The sequence below is a fragment of the Aquarana catesbeiana genome, linkage group LG01, assembly GCF_042186555.1.
Source record: "Aquarana catesbeiana isolate 2022-GZ linkage group LG01, ASM4218655v1, whole genome shotgun sequence".
Lineage (NCBI taxonomy): Eukaryota > Metazoa > Chordata > Amphibia > Anura > Ranidae > Aquarana > Aquarana catesbeiana.
This window is the reverse complement of record NC_133324.1, coordinates 21,660,991-21,684,099: the sequence shown is the minus strand read 5'-3', so window position 1 is coordinate 21,684,099 and position 23,109 is coordinate 21,660,991. Positions and strand designations below refer to the sequence as shown.

The 23,109-nt window shown below is 43.7% G+C and overlaps 1 protein-coding gene across 2 annotated transcripts in view; it reads right to left on the bottom strand.

The window, feature by feature from the left end:
* The window catches only part of LYRM2 (LYR motif containing 2), a 30,554-nt gene extending 9,144 nt beyond the window's left edge, over window positions 1-21,410 (bottom strand). Inside the window, exons 1-3 of one of the 2 annotated variants that reach the window (XM_073618157.1) lie at window positions 21,255-21,410; window positions 13,355-13,495; window positions 5,471-8,080 (exon numbers count right to left, since the gene is read on the bottom strand). In XM_073618157.1, the coding sequence (XP_073474258.1) occupies window positions 8,000-8,080; window positions 13,355-13,495; window positions 21,255-21,296 (264 nt within the window). In that variant the 5' untranslated portion in view covers window positions 21,297-21,410 and the 3' untranslated portion in view covers window positions 5,471-7,999. Of the gene's footprint in view, window positions 1-5,470; window positions 8,081-13,354; window positions 13,496-21,254 lie in introns of those variants that run through there. The other variant, XR_012242495.1, reaches the window with a different exon arrangement.
* Between the last annotated feature and the right edge of the window lie 1,699 nt (window positions 21,411-23,109).

Genomic DNA, 23,109 nt, shown 5'->3' with positions numbered 1-23,109 from the left:
TAAACTCTGTGGACAGCCTTCCCAGAAGAGTTGAAGCTGTTATAGCTGCAAAGGGTGGGCCAACGCAATATTGAACCCTACGGACCAGTGCTTTACTACTTTGGGGGAGGTGCTTTGGCTAGGAGAAAGCATGGATCAGTGCCTCTGCTTAGGAGACCGTTGTTTTGTCAGTGTTCCAAGACATCGTGTTCACCGTACTCACCAATCAGCTCCCGCTGTGTCTAAACACAGTAGGAGCGGGCCGTTGGCAGCACGTACCCCGGACCCGGAAGTGCAGGATCACGTACTAGGTATGTGATCCAGGGCATATATATGCAGTATAGCAGTGGTTCTCACTCCTGTCCTCAGGACCCACTAACAGGCCAGGTTTTAGGTATTACCTTGGGGAGATGCAGACTAGAATACTGCAATCACTGAGCAGCAAATGATATCACCTGTGATGTATTTCAGTTATCTTGAAAACCTGGCCTGTTAGTGGGTCCTGAGGACAGGATTTGAGAACCACTGCAGTATAGGGTCAGCAAGCAGATAATCTATAACAAGCTCACCTCTGTCCATGACCTTTTAATCACTGATCCCCTCAGCTGCTGTTACTCAAACCTGGCTTCAAGAATCTGACTTTGCCTCTACTGCTGCCTTCCCCCATGGGGCCCCCATTACCCAGACCTACTAGACGAAAGGGAGGTGGATCGTCCTCAAACCAACATCTTAAATCTCTTGCCCTCTACTGATATCTTCTCCAACCTATAAAACACGCATTGGTTATTCCCATATTTAAAAAGCCATCACTTAACCTCACCAATCTTAAAAACTTAAGATCCATCTCCTTGCTCTCGTTTACCTCCAAAACTCCTACAATGCCTAGTCTACAGGCATCTGAGCTGTCACCTCACTTATAAAAACCTTCTTGACACCTCTCAGTCTGGATTCTGCCTCCAACACTCTCCAGAAACTGCTTTCCTAAAACTCAATAATGACTACCGGCTCAAACCAATGATCACTTTTTTTTTTACTCTTATGTCCCGTACACACGATCAGGTTTTCCGAGAACAAATGTTGGATGTGAGCTTGTTGGTGGAAAGTTCGACTGTGTGTATGCTCCATCGAACATCTGTTGTCGGACTTTCCGCCAACAAATGTTGGCTAGCAGGTTCCCAAATTTTCCACCAACAAATGTTTGTTGTCGGACTTTCCGATCGTGTGTACACAAGTCTGTCGGACAAAAGTCTGTGCATGCTCGGAATCAAGTACGAGCCGGAAGCGCTTGGTCTTGTAAAACTAGCGTTCATAATGGAGATATCATGTACGTCTTGTACGTCACTATGTTCGTAATTGTTGGCCAACATTTGTGTGACCGTGTGTATGCAAGACAAGTTGGAGCCAACATCCTTCGAACAAATATCCACGGTTTTGTTATCGGAAAGTCCGATCGTGTGTACGGGGCATTAGACTTCTCTTACGTTAACCACCTGCTCCTCCTCAAAAAACTTCACTCCCTTGGCCTCAGTGACTCTGCTCCTCCTTCTCACCTTCATTGTCACCTACAACTCTACCTCCTCCTCTCCACTGCCTCTCTCTATCGGGGTCCCCCAGTATTTTATCCTTGGATCTCCCCTATTCTCTGTCTACACTACTTCCTTGTGTTAGCTGATATCATACCATCCAATAATATTTCTATGCTGGTGGCATCCAAATCTATCTCTCTACCTCTCTGCTCCCCTTGCCAAACTCTTTGACATTACTAATTGACATATCAGTATGGAAGTCACACCACTTCCCCAAACTCAACCTTTCAAAAACTGAACCAATATTTCCTCCCTCCGTTTCCCCCTTTCCTGACTCTTCAAAAAGATCAGTGGTACAACTATCAGTTCCTCTCCTCATGCTAGAGTGCTAGTGCTAGGTGTAATCCTGGACTCTGACCTCTCCTTTTGGCCCCATATCCAATCACTGTTCAAATCTTGCCCCTTCTTAACCATCAACACCGCAAAGCTGCTAATTCCCTTTCTGGTAATCATTCACCTCAACTGTTGCAGCTCCCTCCTTGTTGGTCTACCTTTAAACAGGCAATCCTCCTTGAGTCCATCATAAATGCTGCAGACTCTTCCACCTTATCAATGCTTCAGTGTTCACTACCCCTTCCTGCCAATCCCTTCACTGGCTTCCATTCACTAATAACATTAAAAATACTAAAAACAACATACAAAGCCATCCATAATTTTGCCTGGGCTGCATCACCAACCACATCTCAAAATGCCCACCAAACCATTCTCTTAACTCCTCCTAAGACCTCCTGCTCTCTAGCTCCCTTCTCAGCTCCTCCCACGCTCACCTCCAGAGCCTCTCCCATCCTCTTGAACTCCTTACCCCAAACTGTCCGATTAGCTCCTACTCTGTCCACCTTTAACCACTTAAGGACTGGGCCTATTTTTGAGACTCTGTGTTTACAAGTTAAAATCATTTTTTTTTTTGCTAGAAAATTACTTAGAACCCCCAAACATTATATATGTTTTTTTCTAACACCCTAGAGAATAAAATGGCGGTCATTGCAATACTTTCTGTCACACCGTATTTGCGCAGCGGTCTTACAAACGCCCTTTTTTTTTTAGAAAAAAATACACTTTTTTGAAAATAAAAATATATTAGACAACAGTAAATTTGGTCCAATTTTTTTTATGTTGTCAAAGATAATGTTACACCAAGTAAATTGATACCCAACATGTCAAATGCTTCAATGGAATGGCGACAAACTTTTACCCTTAAAAATCTCCATAGGCGACATTTAAAAATTTCTAGAGGTTACATGTTTAGAGTTACAGAGGAGTTCTAGGGCTAGAATTATTGCTCTGGCTCTAACAATCGCGGCGATACCTCACGTGTGGTTTGAACACCGTTTTCATATGCGAGCGCTACTCACGTATGCGTTCGCTTCTGCGTGCGATTTTTTCAAAAAATTCTTATTTATTTTACTTTTTATTTTGACACTGTCCTTAAAAAAAAAAAAAAAAAAAAAATTGGGTCACTTTTATTCCTATTACAAAGACATCCCTTGTAATAGAAAAAAAGCATGAAAGGACCTCTTAAATATGAGATCTGGGGTCAAAAAGACCTCAAATATCATATTTACACTAAAATGCAATAAAAAAAAAGTAATTTAAAAAAAATAAAAGTAAAAATTTCTCCTTTAAGAGCATTGGGCGGAAGTGACATTTGACGTCGCTTTCGCCAGTCAATGCTATGGAGCCGAGTGGGGGCCATCTTTTTTTATTTTTTTATTTATCAATAATATAACTGCCATGGCCCATAACGTCACCGCGGGGCTCCCTCCTCCTTCCCCTGTCGCCAGTCCAGTAGGAGAGAGAAGTGGGGCCCCGCGCATGCGCCTTAGGGTTTCCGGCGTGAAGCCATAAGGCAGCGCCCAACAGCTTCTTGTAATTGTTTATCAGCTACGATGACGGCATGGCTGGACGCTTTTAATTTGCTTTTAAAATCCCACTCGGGGGGACCTTCCTTTTTTACACATTACAGAGATGTGGCAGCAATCTACCACTTTCTGAGAAGGTGAAAACATATTTATGTTATTGAGCCACAACATGCAAAAGAGTTGGTGGAGTGGATAACAAAGCTGCCCTCATCCTCCTCCTCCTCTGTCACCCAGGCTCAGAGTAGTTTGCCTTCCAACGCAGCTGCCAAAGCGGCCTATTCCACCGGCTCCTTGTCCACAGTCACTTCTTCTGTAGCCCCACTAGGGAAACAGAAGATCAAACAATCCCGGGTCTGTTCGCACCAGAACATGCGAACAGGCAAAAAATTTGTGCAAACACACGAATACCGTTAAAGTCTATGGGATGCGAACGTGAAAAATCAAAAGTGCTAATTTTAAAGCTCATATGCAAGTTATTGCCATAAAAAGTGTTTGGGGACCTGGGTCCTGCCCCAGGGGATATGTACCAATGCAAAACAAAGTTTTAAAAACGTCCGTTTTTTTGGGAGCAGTGATTTTAATCATGTTTAAAGTGAAACAATAAACATGAAATATTCCTTTATATATCATGCCTGGGGGGTGTCCTTAGTATCCCTGTAAAGTAGTACATCTTTCCCATGTTTATAACAGTACCACAGCAAAATGACATTTCTAAAGGAAAAAATGTAATTCTAAAACTGCTCGTGGCTGTAATGTATTGTCGGATCCCGGCAATATAGATAAAAAAATCATAGAAAAAATGGCATGGGTCCCCCCCACCCCAGTCCATTGCCAGGCTCTTTGGGTCTGGTATGAATATTAAGAGGAACCCTGCGCCAAAAAAAATAAAAAATGGCGTGGATGTCCCCCCCAAAATCCATACCAGGCCCTTCAGGTCTGGTATGAATATTAAGGTGACCCCGCACCAAAATTAAAAAAAAAAAAAAAAAAAGGCATGGGGGGCCCCCAGGCACTATATACTCTGAACAGCAGTATATATACTATATGGCCTGCCCTATATACTCTGCAGAAAAACTGGGCCTTAGGTATTGGTGGTACCAGAACACTGAAACCCCTCACAGTTACTCTTGGAACGGACCCTGCTGTGAAATATTATATCAAAAATAGTAATTACATGCCCCTATTAAACAGGGGCAGAAAAATTGGGCCTTGGGTGGTGGTGGTGCCACAACACTGTAACCCCCCACAGATACTCTTGTTGGGCGCAGGAACGGGCCCTGCTGTGAAATATTATATCAAAAACTGTAATTACATGCCCCTGTTAAACAGGGGCAGAAAAATTGGGCCTTGGGCAGTGGTGGTGGTGCCCTAAACCAAAAATATTGTTGGATGCTAGCATCATCAAGAGTGAGGAGGAATAGGATAGTCAGCATAGGCAGTCTTCAAGGGATCCCAGATCCATAGCAAATAAAATCAGTTGCATCAGGTGCTTGATAGCTGCTGATCCAAGACTGATTCATTTTTATGAATGTGAGCCTATCAACGGAGTCTGTGGACAGGCACACTCTTTGATTCATTACAAACCCTCCAGCAGCACTGAATGTGGGTTCAGCAAGCACGCTGGATACAGGACAGGCCAGTAGCTCGATTGCATATTGAGCAAGTTCTGGCCAGTGGTCCATCCCAGTAACCCAGTGGATGCTCTGTTGGAAAGGTCTCCAAGCCTGCTCTTGCCCCTAGATATTCCTGCACCATATAATGCAGACGCTGGCAATGGTTGCTTGAACCAATCAGACCTTGGCGCTGAGGACTTAAAAATTGTTTAAAAGAGATTATATATATATATATATATATATATATATATATATATATATATATACACACACACCGCCTGACGTCTATTAGAAAATCTACACACTGTATTAGATACTGTGTACACTGCCTGAAGTGTATTAGAAACAGTACACCACGGAATGCACTATATTAGATATAGGCTACACTGGATGCAGAGTATACAGTATCTCACAAAAGTGAGTACACCACTCACATTTTTGTAAATATTTTATTATATCTTTTCATGTGACAACACTGAAGAAATGACACTTTGCTACAATGTAAAGTAGTGAATATACAGCTTGTATAACAGTGTAAATTTGCTGTCCCCTCAAAATAACTCAACACACAGCCATTAATGTCTAAACCGCTGGCAACAAAAGTGAGTACACCCCTAAGTGAAAATGTCCAAATTGGGCCCAATTAGCCATTTTCCCTCCCCAATGTCATGTGACTCGTTAGTGTTACAAGGTCTCAGGTGTGAATGGGGAGCAGGTGTGTTAAATTTGTTGTTATTGCTCTCGCTCTCTCATACTGGTCAGTTCAACATGGCACCTCATGGCAAATAACTCTCTGAGGATCTGAAAAAAAGAATTGTTGCTCTACATAAAGATGGCCTAGGCCATAAGAAGATTGCCAAGACCCTGAAACTGATCTGCAGCACAGTGGCCAAGACAGTGGTTTAACAGGACAAGTTCCACTCAGAACAGGCCTCGCCATGATTGACCAAAGAAGTTGAGGTCACGTGCTCAGCGTCATATCCAGAGGTTGTCTTTGGGAAATAGACGTATGAGTGCTGCCAGCATTGCTGCAGAGGTTGAAGGGGTGGGGGGGGGTCAGCCTGTCAGTGCTCAGACCATACACCGCACACTGCATCAAATTGGTCTGCATGGCTGTCGTCCCAGAAGGAAGCCTCTTCTAAAGATGATGCACAAGAAGGCCGTTTGCTGAAGACAAGCAGACTAAGAACATGGATTACTGGAACCATGTCCTGTGATCTGATGAGACCAAGATAAACTTATTTGGTTCAGATGGTGTCAAGCTTGTGTGGCGGCAACCAGCCAGCTAGCAGCCAAGCCCGTGTGTTTTTCTGGGTCAGGGTTGTGAGGGACTCAGGTACGCTAGATGACTCAGCAGCAGCGTCTCTGGTGACTCCTCACCTGCTTGATGGAAACTTAGAGAAGGTTCCATAAGCAGTTGGGAGGGGTATAGGAGGAGCTGGCTGGAGTGTCCTGAGGGCCCTGACCAATCCACAAAAGAAGGGTTGGCAGGGAGCAGGCCCCCTCAAAGGGTCAGCCCAGCTGGTGCAATGTGGAGTTCGAGTGGAAGATGGAGTGTTAGGCTGTCGGGGCCTTTGAGAGTATCTCCCCAGTCTGGGGGGGTGAACTCATTCCTAAGCTCGGGTTGCGGAAGGGACCCCTTCTCATGACACATAGAGGGATCCTGACCAGGGGGCACGGGAGCAAGGAAAGGACAGCAGGAGGACACTGCCGAGCAAATCTCCAGGGAGGAAGACAACCAAAGAAGCTGGAGAAGTAGCCAGGAGGGCTAGTGAGAGGGGTAGCTGCACCCTCTATTTTTGCTGCACTAATGGGGCCTGCGGTCCCTGCATGCAAAGGGCATCTGCTATGGTCTGACCATCCTGTCAGTACTAGCTGGTCCTGGGAGTTGTAGTGCTACAAGCAAGTCTGTGCTGGAGGTAGAAGAGGAGAAGAGTGTATATAACGGATGTATATAGTGGAGTACCTAAAGAGTTTTTAGTGATCAAATGGGCATCCCATAACAACCCTTCCTCATCCGAGTTTAATCCCTCTAAACAAAAAAACAAACAAAGCTGCAAGGACTGTTTCTTGTCTCCAGAGAGTGGAAAATTAATGTGCCTGGCTGTGCAGGGTGGGAGATAACCATATTCACCAACGGCTAATATGGCGGTAGCTCTACAGTTGGAAAAAATTAAAACACATTTCTTTTTTTTTAGCTGCAGTCTACTTGCTCTCTTTGGTCAAGAAAAGGTGGCTTGGCCAAAAAAGGATTACACCCTTAGCAGCAAATCTGTCACATTTATGTTTATTCAGTCTGCAGATGCAATCTGTTCACTGTCTCCTTCATAAATTGTGGTCTATCCAATGAAGGCTTGGAAAGCGTGGTGCAATTCTTTTTAATGTTAATGTTTTCAATTTAAAACAAAATGAATCTCATGTTTTAGTTCCAGATGCAAGATGCCCACACAGTCATTTAGAAGTTGAAGCATTCCCATACACACTTAATATCAGTGGTGCAAATCTCTAACCTTTTCCCACTGCTAATTTATGAAGTTGAAACCTGGAATAAGTATCTGTAAGGTACAATGATATCCAATCTTTATATGAACTGACTAAGTTCAAACTGCACACAACAGAGATAGAATTCACAGAAGGACTTTCAAAATAAATTAAAGAGACAATAAAGGCACTTAAGGTGGCCACCTGACATTGCCATTCATCACATAGGGTTTTGATGTTCTGTTGGCTCCAAAATAAACCTCCAGGCTGATTGAGTCCATGAATCTAGTCATATATTAAGAGTCCATGTTTATTTTTCTCCAAGTCAATGTTCTTGAAGCATCAAGCAACCATCCCTTCCAATGACCGGAATACTGTCCCGACTTTGTGTCCTCCCCTTGTAAGTCCCTCCACATGACAACGAGGAACATGACCCAACGTCCTGTGCGGATATACAATGGTTGGTGGTAACCAAAGGGGTCTATGACCTTGCCAGCTGAAGAGCTGTCTCCAGTTCCTTTACCTGCTGCTGTCCTTGTGTGATCATCATCCGTATGGTGATCTGTAAAAGCAGAGAAAACAGAGCCAGCTGAGAGGTCGAAGACATGGATTTCATGGACTTCAAGAATATCTAAAGCCAAAATTTTTTGTCTTTATTTTGGATGAAGAGTCAAACGGTTAACCACATGACCTCCAGAATGTTCCTGACCAGGCTATTTGTTTGTAGAGATGCACCGAAATTTGGCCACCGAAACATATCGGCCGAAAATAGTGTTATCAGCAATTTGCCGATAAGAGAAAAAGGTGCCGATAATGGTGCAGAAAACGCCGCAATATTACTGTGCTTATGGCTGTTTTTTCATAGGTCATGTGACTTAAAAAACGCATTAAAAACATACCATTAATCTAAATATGTTAATGCATAATTTGTATGACGTCATTGAAAATAAAAACATATTGAAAGTAAAAACATACCATGGGTACGTTATTGATGCGTTCTTGCTGCGTTTTTAATGGATTTCAACAGGGAGGTGCGTTTTTGGTGATTTTTTTTTTTTTGGGGGGGGACAAAAATGTATCAAGCAAGATTTTCAGGCTGGGTTCACACTGGTGCGATGCGGGAACCACAGCGATTCCTGTGCAAGTTCCCACATCGCATTTGACTCGCAGGCAGTTCACACTGCTCTGTGCAAAACTCTGCGGGTGTCGATATAAAGTTAATGACACCCACCCCCCAAATCTGTTTACAGAACGCAGTGTGAACTGTGGAATCGGATAGAATCAGATCGCATGTGTCTGAACACACACATGCGATTTCATTCCTGTGCGGAATTTCCATTCGGTGCACCTCTAATTTTTTGCTATTCAGCACTGCGCTCTTAACTGGCGATTGCGCGATCATGCAGCTCTGTACCCAAATTAAACTAACCACTTCTGGACCGCCCGCCATTGTTATAAGCCGGTATTTTGATGTTGAATACTGTTGTTATGACATCAGATAACTGTCATAATCCCGGTATTTGTAAAAACGGCGGGCGGTCCGCTTTACAGTAAAAGTGGTCTCTGCGGTGGATTCGCCGCAAGATCACTTTTATCAGTGGCGGGAGAGGTGCCCACCCCCCTCCAGCTGCGTCCCAATCATCTCCACCACTTCGAGATGATCCGATCCTTTCCCCTTCCAGAGGCTGGAAGTTGAGTGAGGGAAAGATGGCCCCCACTCGGCTCCATACCACTGGATGACAGAAGAGACGTCAAACATTACTTCCGCCCAATGGCCTTAAAGGGGGGGGGGACTTTATTTTTTTTATTTTTTTTATTGCGTTTTAGTGTAAATGTGAGATCTGAGGTCTTTTTGACCCCAGATCTCATATTTAAGAGGACCTGTCATGCTTTTTTTCTATTACAAGGGATGTTTACATTCTTCGTAATAGGAATAAAAGTGGTCCAAATTTTTTTTTATAAAGGAAAGGTGTAAAAAAAAAAAAGAAAAGAAAAAAGTAAAGCGCCCCGTCCCGCCGTGCTCACGCGCAGAATCGAACTCATACGCAAGTCGTGCCCGCCTATGAAAACGGTGTTCAAACCACACATGTGAGGTATCGCCGCGATCGTTAGAGCGAGAGCTAGCAAAATATCTCCTCTGTAAGTCAAAACTGATAACCTGTACAAATTTTTAAATGTCGCCTATGGAGATTTTTAAGGGTCAAAGTTTGTCGCCATTTCACGAGCGGGCGCAATTTTCAAGCGTGTCATGTTGGGTATCAATTTACTCGCTCGGCGTAACATTATCTTTCACAATATAAAAAAAAGTGGGATAACTTTGCTGTGTATTTTTTCCAACAAAATTGTGTTTGTAAGACCGTTGTGCAAATACGGTGTGACATAAAGCACTGCAACGACCGCCATTTCATTCTCTAGGTTGTCTGAAAAACATATATAAATGTTTGGGGGTTCTAAGTAATTTTCTAGCAATTTTAACTTATAAACACCAAGTGTAAAAAATAGGCTTGGTCCTTAAGTGGTTAATATAATTTTTTCACACAAATAGAGCTTTCTTTTGGTGGTATTTGATCACCTCTGGGATTTTTATTTTTTGTTATATAAACAAAAAAAGAATGACATTTAAAAAAAAAAAATATATATATTTTTTTTACTTTCTGTTAAAAAAACATCCATTAAAATCAAAATTCTTCACAAAGTTAGGCCAAAATGTATTCTGCTACATGTCTTTGGTAAAAAAAAAAAAAAAAAAAAGGTGTAAAAGTTATAGCATCTACAAACTATGGTGTATGTATATACTGGAATTTACGCAGCTATGATGCTATACTGGTAATGGCAGTGAGCCGCAACTTATAGTGGGACTGTGATAGGGTGGCGGGAAATCTGGTGCTAAATGACATCACCAGTGACATGCATACAGTGATCAGTGCTAATACTATACACGGTCACTGTACTGACACTGGCTGGGAAGGGGTTAACATCTAGGGGCAATCAAGGGATTAAGTGTGCGCCTAATAATGTGTATAATATGGGCTTTTACTTTAATATCTGCCTCTTTTTTTTCTCCCTGCTTTGCAGGGAGAAGAAACAGCCAGATCGCTGTTCCCTGTACATGGAGTTCTGTGCTGTGATTAGACAAATCCAATCAAAAGGACTTCAGCCAAAACCATTGACTGAAATCATCTGGCAAACGCGTGCTGTGTCCAATCACAGCATAGGCCAGCAGGGGGCGTGCACGCGAATGCACGCCGCCCCCCCGGAAGAATAAGCCGATGTACAGCTACCCGATTGTGCCTGCCCCTGCTGCCTGCTTGCAGCATATTTACTGTGAGTGGATCAGCATCTTTCACCAGCTGTGTCTACGGCTTGTCTTTACCATGTGACCGCCCTGACCAATCACAGCAGTTCACATGACCGTTGTACGCAATGAATGGCTTCCTTTCATGCCATCCAGTGTGTACAATTGTGTTGCTAGCTGTGATTGGTCAATTTGATCACATGGTACAGACAGGGCCAATCACAGCCCATCTGTGCCATGTGATTAGCTTTGACCAATCACAGCTAATCACAAAAACCCAAACTGAATGATTCAGTTTCATTTGGTAAAATGGTTGCTTATAGCAATGTAATTCACTGCTATAAGCAATCTTAATATGTAAAAAAAAATAAAAAATCCTGATCGCTTTCCCAGTTTAATAAAGTGTTGTTATGGTAACACTGTTTTGCTGTGGTCACACTGTTAAAAAAAATAAAATAAATAAAAAAAATGTAAAGAAAATTTAAAAAAAAAAAGAAAATATTGTAAAAAAGTTTTTATTTTATTTTTTGTACTGTCACCAGTCAGTGTTTCTGCTCACCGCCACAACAGTTATAAGCAATCATAAGTAGTAAAAAAAAAAAAAAAATCCTGATCACTTTCCCAGAGTAGTAAAGTGTTATTATGGTAACACTGTATTGCTCTGGTCACACTGTCTAAAAAAAAAAAAAAAAAAAAAAGAAAATGTAATAAGATATTTAAAACTTTCTATACATTTTTTTTGTACTGTCACCAGTCAGTGTTCCTGCTCACCACCACACCAGTTATATGATAACACTGTACTGCACTGACAGTATGTTAAAAAAAATGTAAACTTTTTTTTTTTTTTATTTACTTTTTTTCTTTTTTTAATTATGACTAAAAATTACAACTTAAAAGAACTCGCCATGCCTCTTACTAAATACCTTGGACTGTCTTATTTCCAAAAAAAGGGGTCATTTCGGGGGGAGGGGTGGTATTTGTACTGTTCTGGCATTTAAGGGGCCTCAAGAAATGAGATTGATCAATTTTTAGATATACATCCCATAGTTTGTGGACTCTATAACTTTCCTACAGACTAAATAATATACACGGGTTTGGGTTATTGTCACCAAAGACATGTAGCGGAATAAATTTCGGCCTAAATTTTTGAAGAAAGATTATTTATTTGCAAAAATCTATAAACAGAAACGAAGAAAAACGCAGGGGTTTTTTGTCAAAATTTTCCGTATTTTTTCAGTTTATTAACCACTTCCCACTCGGCCTATAGCAGAATGACGGCCGGGAAGTGGTTCTGTTATCCTGAATGGGCGTCATATGACGTCCAGCAGAATAACATGCCGGGGGGGGCGCGCATAGCGGCGATCGTTGGTGCTGTGTGTCACTTTGAATCACCGCATCTCCGATCCTGGTAAGGAGCCTCTGACAGAGGCTCCTTACCACGTGATCAGCTGTGACCAATCACAGCTGATCACAGCGTGAACTAGGAAGTGCCGGTAATCGGCTTTCCTTGGTTCGCGCTGACAGGGAGAGGCGATCGGCGGCTCTCCCTGTCAGAGGGGGGGGTCTGTGCTGATAATCAGCACATTGATTATCAGAGCAGCCCCCATGAGAGGTGCCCATCAGCTGCCAATCTGTGCCCCATCACTAACGCCTGTCAGTGCCCATAAATGTACCAATCAGTGCCCATAAATGCGCCAATCAGTGCCCCATGAGTAATGCCTGTCAGTGCCCTTCAGATGCCAATCGGTAATGCCCATCAGTAGCTTCTTATCAGTGCTGCCTATCCTGTGCCCATCAGTGCTGCCCTTTTAGTGCCCCTATAAGTGCTGCATATCAGTGTAGCCTATCGGTGCCCATCAGTGCTGCATCTTAGGGCCACCTATCAGTGCCCATCAATTCTATATATATCAGTGCCCATCAATTTTATATATCAGTGCCTTCTATATATCAGTGAAGGAAAAAACTAAATTTTATATCAGAAACAAAGAAAAAACATTTTTTTTCTTCCTAAATTTTGGCCTTTTTTAGTTTGTTTAGCAAAAAATAAAAACCCCAGAGGTGATCAATACCACCATAAGAAAGCTCTATTTGTGGGAAGAAAATGATAAAAATATAGTTTGTGTACAGTGTTGCATGACCGCGCAATTGTCATTCAAAGTGTGACAGCGCTGAAAGGTGAAAATTGTCCTGGGCAGGAAGGGGGGAAAGGGCCCGGTATTGAAGTGGTTAAGCAAAAAAAATTAAAAAGCCAGCAGTCATTAAATACCACCAAAAGAAAACTATTTGTGTGAATTCAACAACTCCCTCCCCCCACCTTTCCCAATAAATGAAGGAAGAATGAAAGCTCAATTGGTGTCTGTAGGGTGATTTGGACCATTCCTCTTTCAGATAATTAAAACGAAGCAAACCATTTCCCAAACTGCAAAGTAGACTGTGAATGGATGCAGTGTACTGAATCCCCCTTCAGGGTTGAGCTCAGGGATGAGGCCATCACAGAACACAGGAAATCCTCCCCAGATGTCCCTCCCCCCTCCCCCTCACCTCATCAGTGGCCGTCTGATTCCTTCGGAACTCCCCTCGGGCCCACTCCTTCATATAGCGCCGGTCAGCGGGGTCCGGGATCTGCCGCACACCTCGGAGGATCCTCCGGTACAGACTGAGGACCTGCTGCCTGAGGAGGAACTGAGGACACAAATTTGGGATTAGAGTCTATGTAGCTCCTAATACCTGTTCTCTCTGCAGGACATTAGACATGATATGAAAGTCGTTGGAAAGTTCTCATATATCCAGGTTGTGGTAGATCTAGTAGTTGGTCACACTCAACTGGACTTGTTCTGTAATGTTGAAGATATTTCAAAGCTTCTCCAAGCTACTTCTTCACTTAATAGAAGGTCAGGAACATCCCCCAACATTTATTACCACACACTGACACCTTCATCCAATCACCGTGGGATGTTTCAAGGCAGATATTGATTGTCTATAAACAGGCAATCATTTTCATCCTGTTTTTGGATGATCAACATCTGCCTTGACACATTCAATGGTGATTGGATTAAAGTAAAATTGTCTACGAACTAAAAAAGTGGCTTGGATGAGCTATAAAATGTCTTCAGCATCACAGAACAAGTCCAGCTGAATGTGGCCAACTATTACAAGATATATTATGACCTGGATATACAAGAACCTTCACAGACAGGCGTTCAACCAGCCTTTCTCAACTTTTTCACCACAGAGGAACCCTTGAAATAACTTTCCAGTCTCAGGGAACCCTCTGCTAAAAAATTACTATATCTATATCTCATGGTCAGTGGGAAGAATGCTCCCTACACTTGTGGTCTTTGGGAAGAATGACCCTCTTACAGATCGCTAAAAAGATCAATGGTGTCAGCTGGAACATCTCTGAGAGGCAGAATTGTTACTTGCTCAAGGAACCCCTAGCAGCCTCTGCAGGAACCCTGGTTAGGAAACCCTGGTGTAAATGGTCCCAACAGTATAAATAGGCCCTTGGCATAGATGGATCCAATAGCATAAACGTGCCCCCAGTGTACATGGTCCAAATAGCATAAATGGGCCTTTAGCTTGGATGGTCTCAATACCATAAATGGCCCTTAGCACAGATAGTTCCAACACCATAAATGGACCCCTAGCGTAAATGGTCTCAAAGAAGATCAATGATGTTAGTGGGAACGTATTTGAGAGGCAGAAATGGTTCCTTGCTCAAGGAACCCCTAGCAACTTCTGGAGGAACCATGGTTGAAAAACCTTGGCATAGATGGCCCCAAAAGCATAAATGGACCTTGGTGAAAATGGTCCCAAGACCAAAATTGGGCCCTTCACCTAAATGGTCCCAAGACCATAATCGGGTCCTTAACGTAGATCAGCCTTTCTCTACTTTTTCAACATGGAGGAACCCTTAAAATACCTTTCCGGTCTCAAGGAACCCTCTGCTAAAAATGTCTACAACTCATGATACGTTAGTGTGATGGTCGGTGGGAAGAATGATCCTTATATTGGTGGTCATTGGGAAGAATGACCCCCTTACAGATAGCTAAAAAAAAATCAATGGTGTCAGTGAGAACATATCTGAGAGGGAGAATTTGCTAATTACTCAAGAAACCCAAAGCAACCTCTGGAGCAGTGGTTCTGAACTCCTGTCCTCGGGACCCAACAGGCCAGATTTTTAGTATTACTTCGGGGACATGCAGACTAGAATACTGCAATCACCGAGCAGCAAATTATATCACCTGTGATGTATTTCAGTTATCTTGCAAACCTGGCCTGTTAGTGAGTCCTGAGGACAGGAGTTGAGAACCACTGCTCTGGGAGGAACCCTTAGCAAACTCTGTAGGAACCCTAGGCTTCCATGGAACCCTGGTTGAGAAACCCTGTGTTAGATGCTGCTTCATAATTCTTATACTTCAATGAATAGAAGCTGTACCTGCACTGGTCAAACATTTGTCACACTGCTCTATTAGGTACATCCCGGCTTTTTCACAGAAAGTTCAGTGCGCTCAGGTCCATTCCCTGTCACCTTTCCCACCTCAAATCTTTCAAACCTTACAAATCGCATGACAAGTCGCACCCCATTGTCCGCAATGGAAGCAGTTAAATCAGTGCAACTACATTGAAATCGCACCGATTGAAAGTATTTCCGGCACTACCTTTTTGCAAGTTCAGGTGCGACTTGCATAGACATCTGTGCATGAATCTTCCAAATCTCACTGACATGCATCTCTGAAATCGTGCGCCTTCAAGTGAAGTCACACGATTTCAAAGTCGGATTCAGTGTGACTGAAGGGGGAATTCCTCCCAAAGACCACAAGTGTAAGGAGCATTTTTCCACTCACAATCACACCAATGTATCATAAGCCGTAGATTCAGAATTTAACAGGGGTCCCCCACCCGCCGCCTTTCTGAGCTTTTCCATCCTACCAGGGAGCCTGGGGCTGAAGCCACCGGAGCATAACATCACCCAGCTCGAGATGATCGAGCTGAGTGATGTTATGCCTCAGAATGTTTTGCGGTCATTCTCTGAACTTCTCAAATTCCAACTGCCCCAATGGATGCGGTTAAGTACCTGCAGTTGCATCATGCTGCTAGGGCCCAATTTCCCCAGTTGCTTCTCCTCCAAGCTGATCCTATTGAGTAACTTCAATCCTCTGGAGATCTCGGGGCACTTTTGGGCTCTAATTCTCCCAAGATGGACAGGTTATGGGAGATATGGCACAGGGATATACCATCACTGGATAAGGAGGATTGCCTCAACCAAGGTCCCAAATTGGTTATCTCCTCCAGGGATAAGCTTATTCAGGTGAAATTCTTACAGAGAATTGACTACACACCCCAGAAATGACATTGTATTTTTCCAGTCAAGGACCCTATCTGCTCCAGATGTAGAACGCATGTAGGGACTTTTTTCCATATGTTCTGGGATTGTCCAATTATATCATCCTTATTGGTCAGTGGTGTTCAATTAAATTAATCTTAGGTTGCAACTGCCCCTTCCGGTATTACTGGAATTGGCCCTGCTGTGGAGTCCATAAGGATGCCCAGCGCTCTCACCATTCAAAACTGTTAATTTCCTACCTCCTATTCTATGCCAAAAAAGAGATTCTCCTGAAATGGATTTCGCCATCTCCTCTGTCCCTTTCCTCCTGGGAAGCACCAATAGATGCAGCCCTGCCCATGTATAGGATCGCATACATAAATAGAGGTTGTCAGTGGAAATATGATAAAGTATGTGCTCCTCGGACCTCTACGTGAGTGTCAGGGCTGGGCTCAGCCCTTCCTTCTCTGAGCTGGCCGCTCAGCTGTCGGCTAATTGCCAGCTCCCATCTCTCAAAAAGTGACTCACCTGTTGATGATGTCCTGCTCGTCAGTCCTGCCTACTTAAGCCGTCCAGCCCAGAGGATCTCTGCCTTCGCCTTAGTCAACATCATAGAGATCTCCTGCATTCATGTTAAAAGACTTGCTTGGCTGACATCCCTTCTGGCTCCAGATCCTGCTTGCTGTTTTACTACGCTCATCTCCGGCTCCCTGACATTTGGCTTGTCTGACTATCCGTTCCGGTTCCTGAACTTTGGCTATGTTTTGACTACGTTTGTTCTATTTACTTTTATTATTAAACAAAGTGTGATTTAACTGTACTTCTGTCTCGGTCTGATTTCATGGTTTCTGACACTGAGCTCCCATTTGGAATTTTTATTTTTGACTGTATTACCCTTCTTTTTATCTGTATGGCTTCCTTTCAATTGTACCGTATGAGTCACTATGCATACTGTTTGTAATGTTCTCTTTACATATTTCTTTGCCTATGGTCAAAGCATTCTGTTTTGTTTTATGTCAATTTGCATACTGTTATTACCCTGTATGAAAACAATAAAGAACCTTTGATTGTTAAAAAACTAATAGTAAAAAATAAAAAAGAGATGATCGAGGACCAGAACTTCCCCAGTCATCTCTATGGTCTAAGAAACCAGAAGCAATGGGTATCTTGTAACTTCTGGCTTCACCAGGATGTAAACAAACCATTACTGGCTTGGGAAAGCATCAGATCAAACCAGTCTTGGTTTGATCCGATGCTTTTAAAAGGCAGGCGGAGTGATCTTGGGTCTAAATTACCCCAAATCTCTCAATAAAGAGTACCTGTCACAGCCCATGGTATCAAAAGAGATGTTGTTCGTAGCAATGTAAAATGTGATAACAATAAAGTTAATAAAAAAAAATACATTTTTAGTATTAATTGTTTTCAAAGCGCCCCACCCCACCATGCGCAAAGGCGAACACACACGTCGGTCCTGCACACGTACGTAAAGGCCCCAGCGTAGCATTTTCAGGCAGAAAGTTGCGCGATTATGCCACGTTTTTGCACAGGTCAAAAGGTTACCAATGTAAAAAGTAGAAAACGCCCAAATCTACCTAAAAAAAAAGTTCCAGAACTTGTTTGAGCTTCGGGCGTTTTGGAGCTTCAGGCGTTTTGGAGTGGAGATGTGAACCATCTCCGTAGAGAATACTGTATTTATCGGCGTATAACACGCACTTTTTTCCCCTTAAAATCAGGGTAAAAACGTGAGTGCGTGTTATAGGCCGATCCCCGCTAATTTTGTTTGATCGAAGCGTTCGCCGCCGACATACACAGCCGTGTGTAGATTCAAATATGGCGCCGAGATACACATAGCCAAGTGTTCTCGGCTCTTCTCGCCGCCGCTCACAGTCACGCCCTATGATGGGCATAACACAGGTCCAATGGCGGGACTGGGCGGGACTGGGCGGGACTGTGAGCGGCGCCGAGAAGAGCCGAGAACACTCGGCTATGTGTGTCTTGGCTCCGCCGAGTCCCTGCAGTCTCGGCACCATATTTGAATCTACACACGGCTGTGTATGTCGGTGGCGATCGCACAAAGCTGCACTGGGGCAAAGCTGCACTGACAAGGCTGCAATGGACACTGGGGCAAGGCTGCACTGACACTGAAAAGGCTGCACTGACACTGAAAAGGCTGCAGATGGACTGAAAAGGCTGAATTGATGGGCATTTTAATGTAAGTTTTTTTCCTTAAACTTCCCTCCTAAACTTGGGGTGCGTGTTATACGCCGATAAATACGGTAATTGATTTTTTTTCCCCCTCTAGCATTTTGTAGCTTCAGGCTTCAAGCTACAAAATGCTCAGGTGTGAATGGGGCCAAACAGTGACTACACCAACATCAGAGCGAGAGCAATAATTCTAGCACCAGACCTCCTGTGCAACCCTAAACTGGTGACCTGCAAAGGCTCTTAAAGCGTCACCTACGGAGATTTTTCAGTAGTGTAGGTTTGACGCCAATACACAGGCGTACGCAATTTTACCACTTCACGTACCTGTACGTCATTTTCTTGAAGTGGTTATACCGGTGTCATGCCTGCAGCCAGAGGCATCACCCCGGTACCGTTTTTTTTTTTTTAGAGCTAGCGGTCGGCTTTCAAGTGATAACAACCGGTGCAGCTAATGAGCCGCTCGGCCATTATCATGAGCAGCGGGAGGTGGACGTCCTTAACTCCCGTCCTACCGGGAGACCCAACCGACCAGCTGGCACATCCGCCAGCAGGCCCGGAGTCCTGAACAAAGCCGGAATCTACTTTGATCGGGTCTCCGATATAGTAACCCAGAAAGCTACGTCATAACATCACTTCCGGTTTACGCGACGAAGTGCAGAGGAGGGTTTTAGGGTCTTTAAGGAAGCCGGGGAGAAGAGGCCGATGCAGCAAGGGACCTCGCAGGCAGACAGACCATTGGGGAGTATTCCCGCCTCCACTTCCATTGTACTGCAGGTTGGGAACGTGCGCAAAATCACACGCTTTCCAGTGCGTAGACGAACGCACAACTCTTTAGGAGATGCACTAGGGTGCAATTAGTTTTTAACCACTTCAAGACCAGACAGTTTAACCCCCTACCTGACCAGGCTAATTTTCAGATTTCAGCGCTGTCACACTTTGAATGACAATTACTCAGTCATGCAATAAATTAAATTATTATTCTTTTGAGACAGATAGCACTTTTTTGGTGATATTTAATTCTACCACTGGGTTACTTTTTTCTTATTTTTTTTTACATGTTCCCACCAGTGCAGTGCATTGTCACTATAGTGACATTTTACTGCCCTGGGGAGGTGATTAGACTTTTTTTTTTTTTTTTTTTTTATTACACATTATGATCGCTTATAGCAGTAAATTACATTGCTTTAAGTAGGCATTTTACTGAACGATTGGTTATTACAGTGATGATTACTTTATAAGCAATAGTTTCTATTTGTAGTTTGGCATCCATTCACGGTGCCATTGTTAACTATTGTGACTGCTGTGATTGGCTGCAGCTATCACATGGCTCTGTACCGTGTGATCACTGTGGTAACCAACAGCGTCATGAATGGAAGCCACTGTTTACTACTGGTCACAGCGATCGCACGGCACCCGGGCCAATCACAGCAGCCCAGTACCCTGATCGGTGACCTGCTGTGACCACATACAGCATGCTTCTGGGAGGATGTGTGGGTACATTCCCCCCAGAACAACACCTGTCCTGCCTAGCCACTGTATATATACACAGCTGGGAGGGATAAGCATAGTTTTTGGAGGACGTACCTGTACGCCTCATGTATGCCCTCCAGGTTTATGAGGGACACAGCGGATCACTGATCGGGGTACTGAGCTGCTGTGATTGGTCACAGTGATCACATGGTACCTGGGCCGATCACAGTGGTGAGCAATGGCGTCATGAATGGAAGTCATTGTTTACTACTGTGACTACCGGTCATAGTGATCACATGGCACCCGGGCCAATCACAGCAGCCCAGTATCCTGATTGGTGACCTGCTGTGACCACATACGGCATGCTTCTGGGAGAATGTGTGGGTACATCCGCCCAGAACAACACCTGTCCTGCCTAGCCACTGCATATATACAGCTGGGAGGGATAAGCATAGTTCCGGGAGGACGTACCTGTACGCCTCATGTGTGCCCTCCAGGTCTATGAGGGACACAGCGGATCACTGATCAGGGTACTGGGCTTCTGCGATTGGCCCAGGTACCATGTGATCACTGTGACCAATCACATTGGTAAGCAATGGCGTCATGAATGGAAGCCATTATTTACTACTGCAACTATTGGTCACAGCGATCACACGGCACCAGGGCAAAACACAGCAGCCCAGTATCCTGATGGGTGACCCGCTGTGTCCACACAAAGCGTGCTTCTGGGAGTATGTGAATGACACGTATACTGCCTAGCCACTGTATACATACAGCTTGGCGGGATAGGCGTCCTTCTGGGAGGACGTACCCGTGCGCCATCCAGGGACACAGCAGATCGCTGATCAGGGTACTGGGCCACCGTGATTGGCCCGGGTGCCATAGGATTACTGTGATCAACCACTGCTTATCTCTGTGATTGGTAACAGTGATCACATGGTACCGAGTCAATGAAAAGGGGTGACTAATGGCAGATCTTATAATGAAGTTGAGCTTTGCAAAGCAGCGGGTTTACGTTAATACTGCAGCACATACTCATCATTACTGTCCTCCCCTGCCCCCCACCCACCCGTGTGTCCAGGCTCTCTCCCAGTCAGGCACCTGGTGGTAGGGAGCGAGCCACGTGATCCCTATACCTGGGCGGTAAGGATGAGCTCCGGCGTGTTTGCATGCGCCGAGCCCGCCAGGAAGTCGGCACTGCATAGCGCTAATCACAGGCGACTTCCTGGCGGGCTCTACACGTGCAGCATGCGAACACGCCGCAGCTCATCCTTACTGGGCAGTAGAGGGAAGGTGAGTATGTGCAGCTGCTTGAGCAGCTATTCACAAATCACAGGTTTTTTCCTTTAGCAGAATCTGAATGAGCAAAATAAACTGATCAGGGAAGAGAATCTCCCCCCCATACTATGTATACAGCCCCCATATACAGCAATGTGTCACCTGTCTGAGGCTGAAAGCAGCTGGAGGCAGTCTGGAGGACATTCTTCATACCTTCTATATCCTCCTTCACACAGCCTGTCCCTCTTCCCCTAACCATTATTTCATACTGTCCTCAAATTACAAGCCATTTTGCCTGAGCTCTCTCCATAGACTTTTAGTTCATGTCTGGTCTTCAGAAACATGGCCGCCCCCATTCATTAGTTATGGAGAGCCCGGAAGAATCGCCGACAAAATGGCTCAGTAGCTGAAGACGGGGTTCTAGAGGCCAAGGCGGCGAGGTTTTGGCGCTGGAGTCTCCCCGTCGGTGCGCGCCCCATCTGCCGGTCGGATGTATTTATTACACTTATCGATAGTGATTGGTTTTTGGTTATTTTAGCGCACGGTTAAGAAAGTTATATTACCCGTTACAGCTGCATTTGTTTTCTTACTCACACCGGGAATGAAGAGGAGCCAGAAACATCCGGAACAAAATAAAAATAAATAAGTTCCCTGGTGATCACACCCGGACGTTGCTGAACTGAACTGTACAGAGCGCTGATTTATGGTGCGGTAATTATACAAAGTGGCCACTAGATGGAGACATCGTACCACTTATTATTACTGCACCCTAAAGGCTTTTTTAATTTTCTTTTCAAATTACAAAGCAGCTTTCTGCGATAATTATTTATACTGAACATTGAACATCCATAACAGCCAATGTACTTTGCTGAAGATATATATATATATATATATATATATACCCAGTATGTAAATATTTGTTTATATAATTGTTTTATTTATTTATTTATTGTGTGTGTATGTATGTATATATATATATATATATATATATATATATATATATATATATATATATATATATATATATATATATATATATATATATATATACACACACACACACACAAAAATTAAATAAACAAAACAAATATATACAGTATGTATGTTTATTTATTTTGTGTGTATGTATATATATAGTCAGGTCCATAAATATTGGGACATCGACACAATTCTAATCTTTTTGGCTCTATACACCACCACAATGGATGTGAAATGAAATGAACAAGATGTGCTTTATCTGCAGACATTCAGCTTTAATTTGAGGGTATTTACATCCAAATCAGGTGAAGAGTGTAGGAATTACAACAGCTGTTCCATGGCCAGGTGTGTGTTATTCCCTCATTATCCCATTTACAAGGAGCAGATAAAAGGTCCAGAGTTCATTTCAAGTGTGCTATTTGCATTTGGAATCTGTTGCTGTCAACTCTCAATATGAGATCCAAAGAGCCATCATTAGGCTGAAAAAAACAAAACAAACCCATCAGAGAGATAGCAAAAACATTAGGTGTGGCCAAATCAACTGTTTGGAATACCCTTAAAAAGAAAGAACTCACCGGTGAGCTCAGCAACACAAGAAGACCCGGAGGACCACGGAAAACAACTGTGGTGGATGACCGAAGAATTCTTTCCCTGGTGAAGAAAACACCCTTCACAACAGTTGGCCAGATCAAGAACACTCTCCAGGAGGTAGGTGTATGTGTGTCAAAGTCAACAATCAAGAGAAGACTTCACCAGAGTGAATACAGAGGGTTCACCACAAGATGTAAACCATTGGTGAACCTCAAAAACAGGAAGGCCAGATTAGAGTTTGCCAAACAACATCTAAAAAAGCCTTCACAGTTCTGGAACAACATCCTATGGACAGATGAGACCAAGATCAACTTGTACCAGAGTGATGGGAAGCGAAGAGTATGGAGAAGGAAAGGAACTGCTCATGATCCAAAGCATACCACCTCATCAGTGAAGCATGGTGGTGGTAGTGTCATGGCGTGGGAATGTATGTCTGCCAATGGAACTG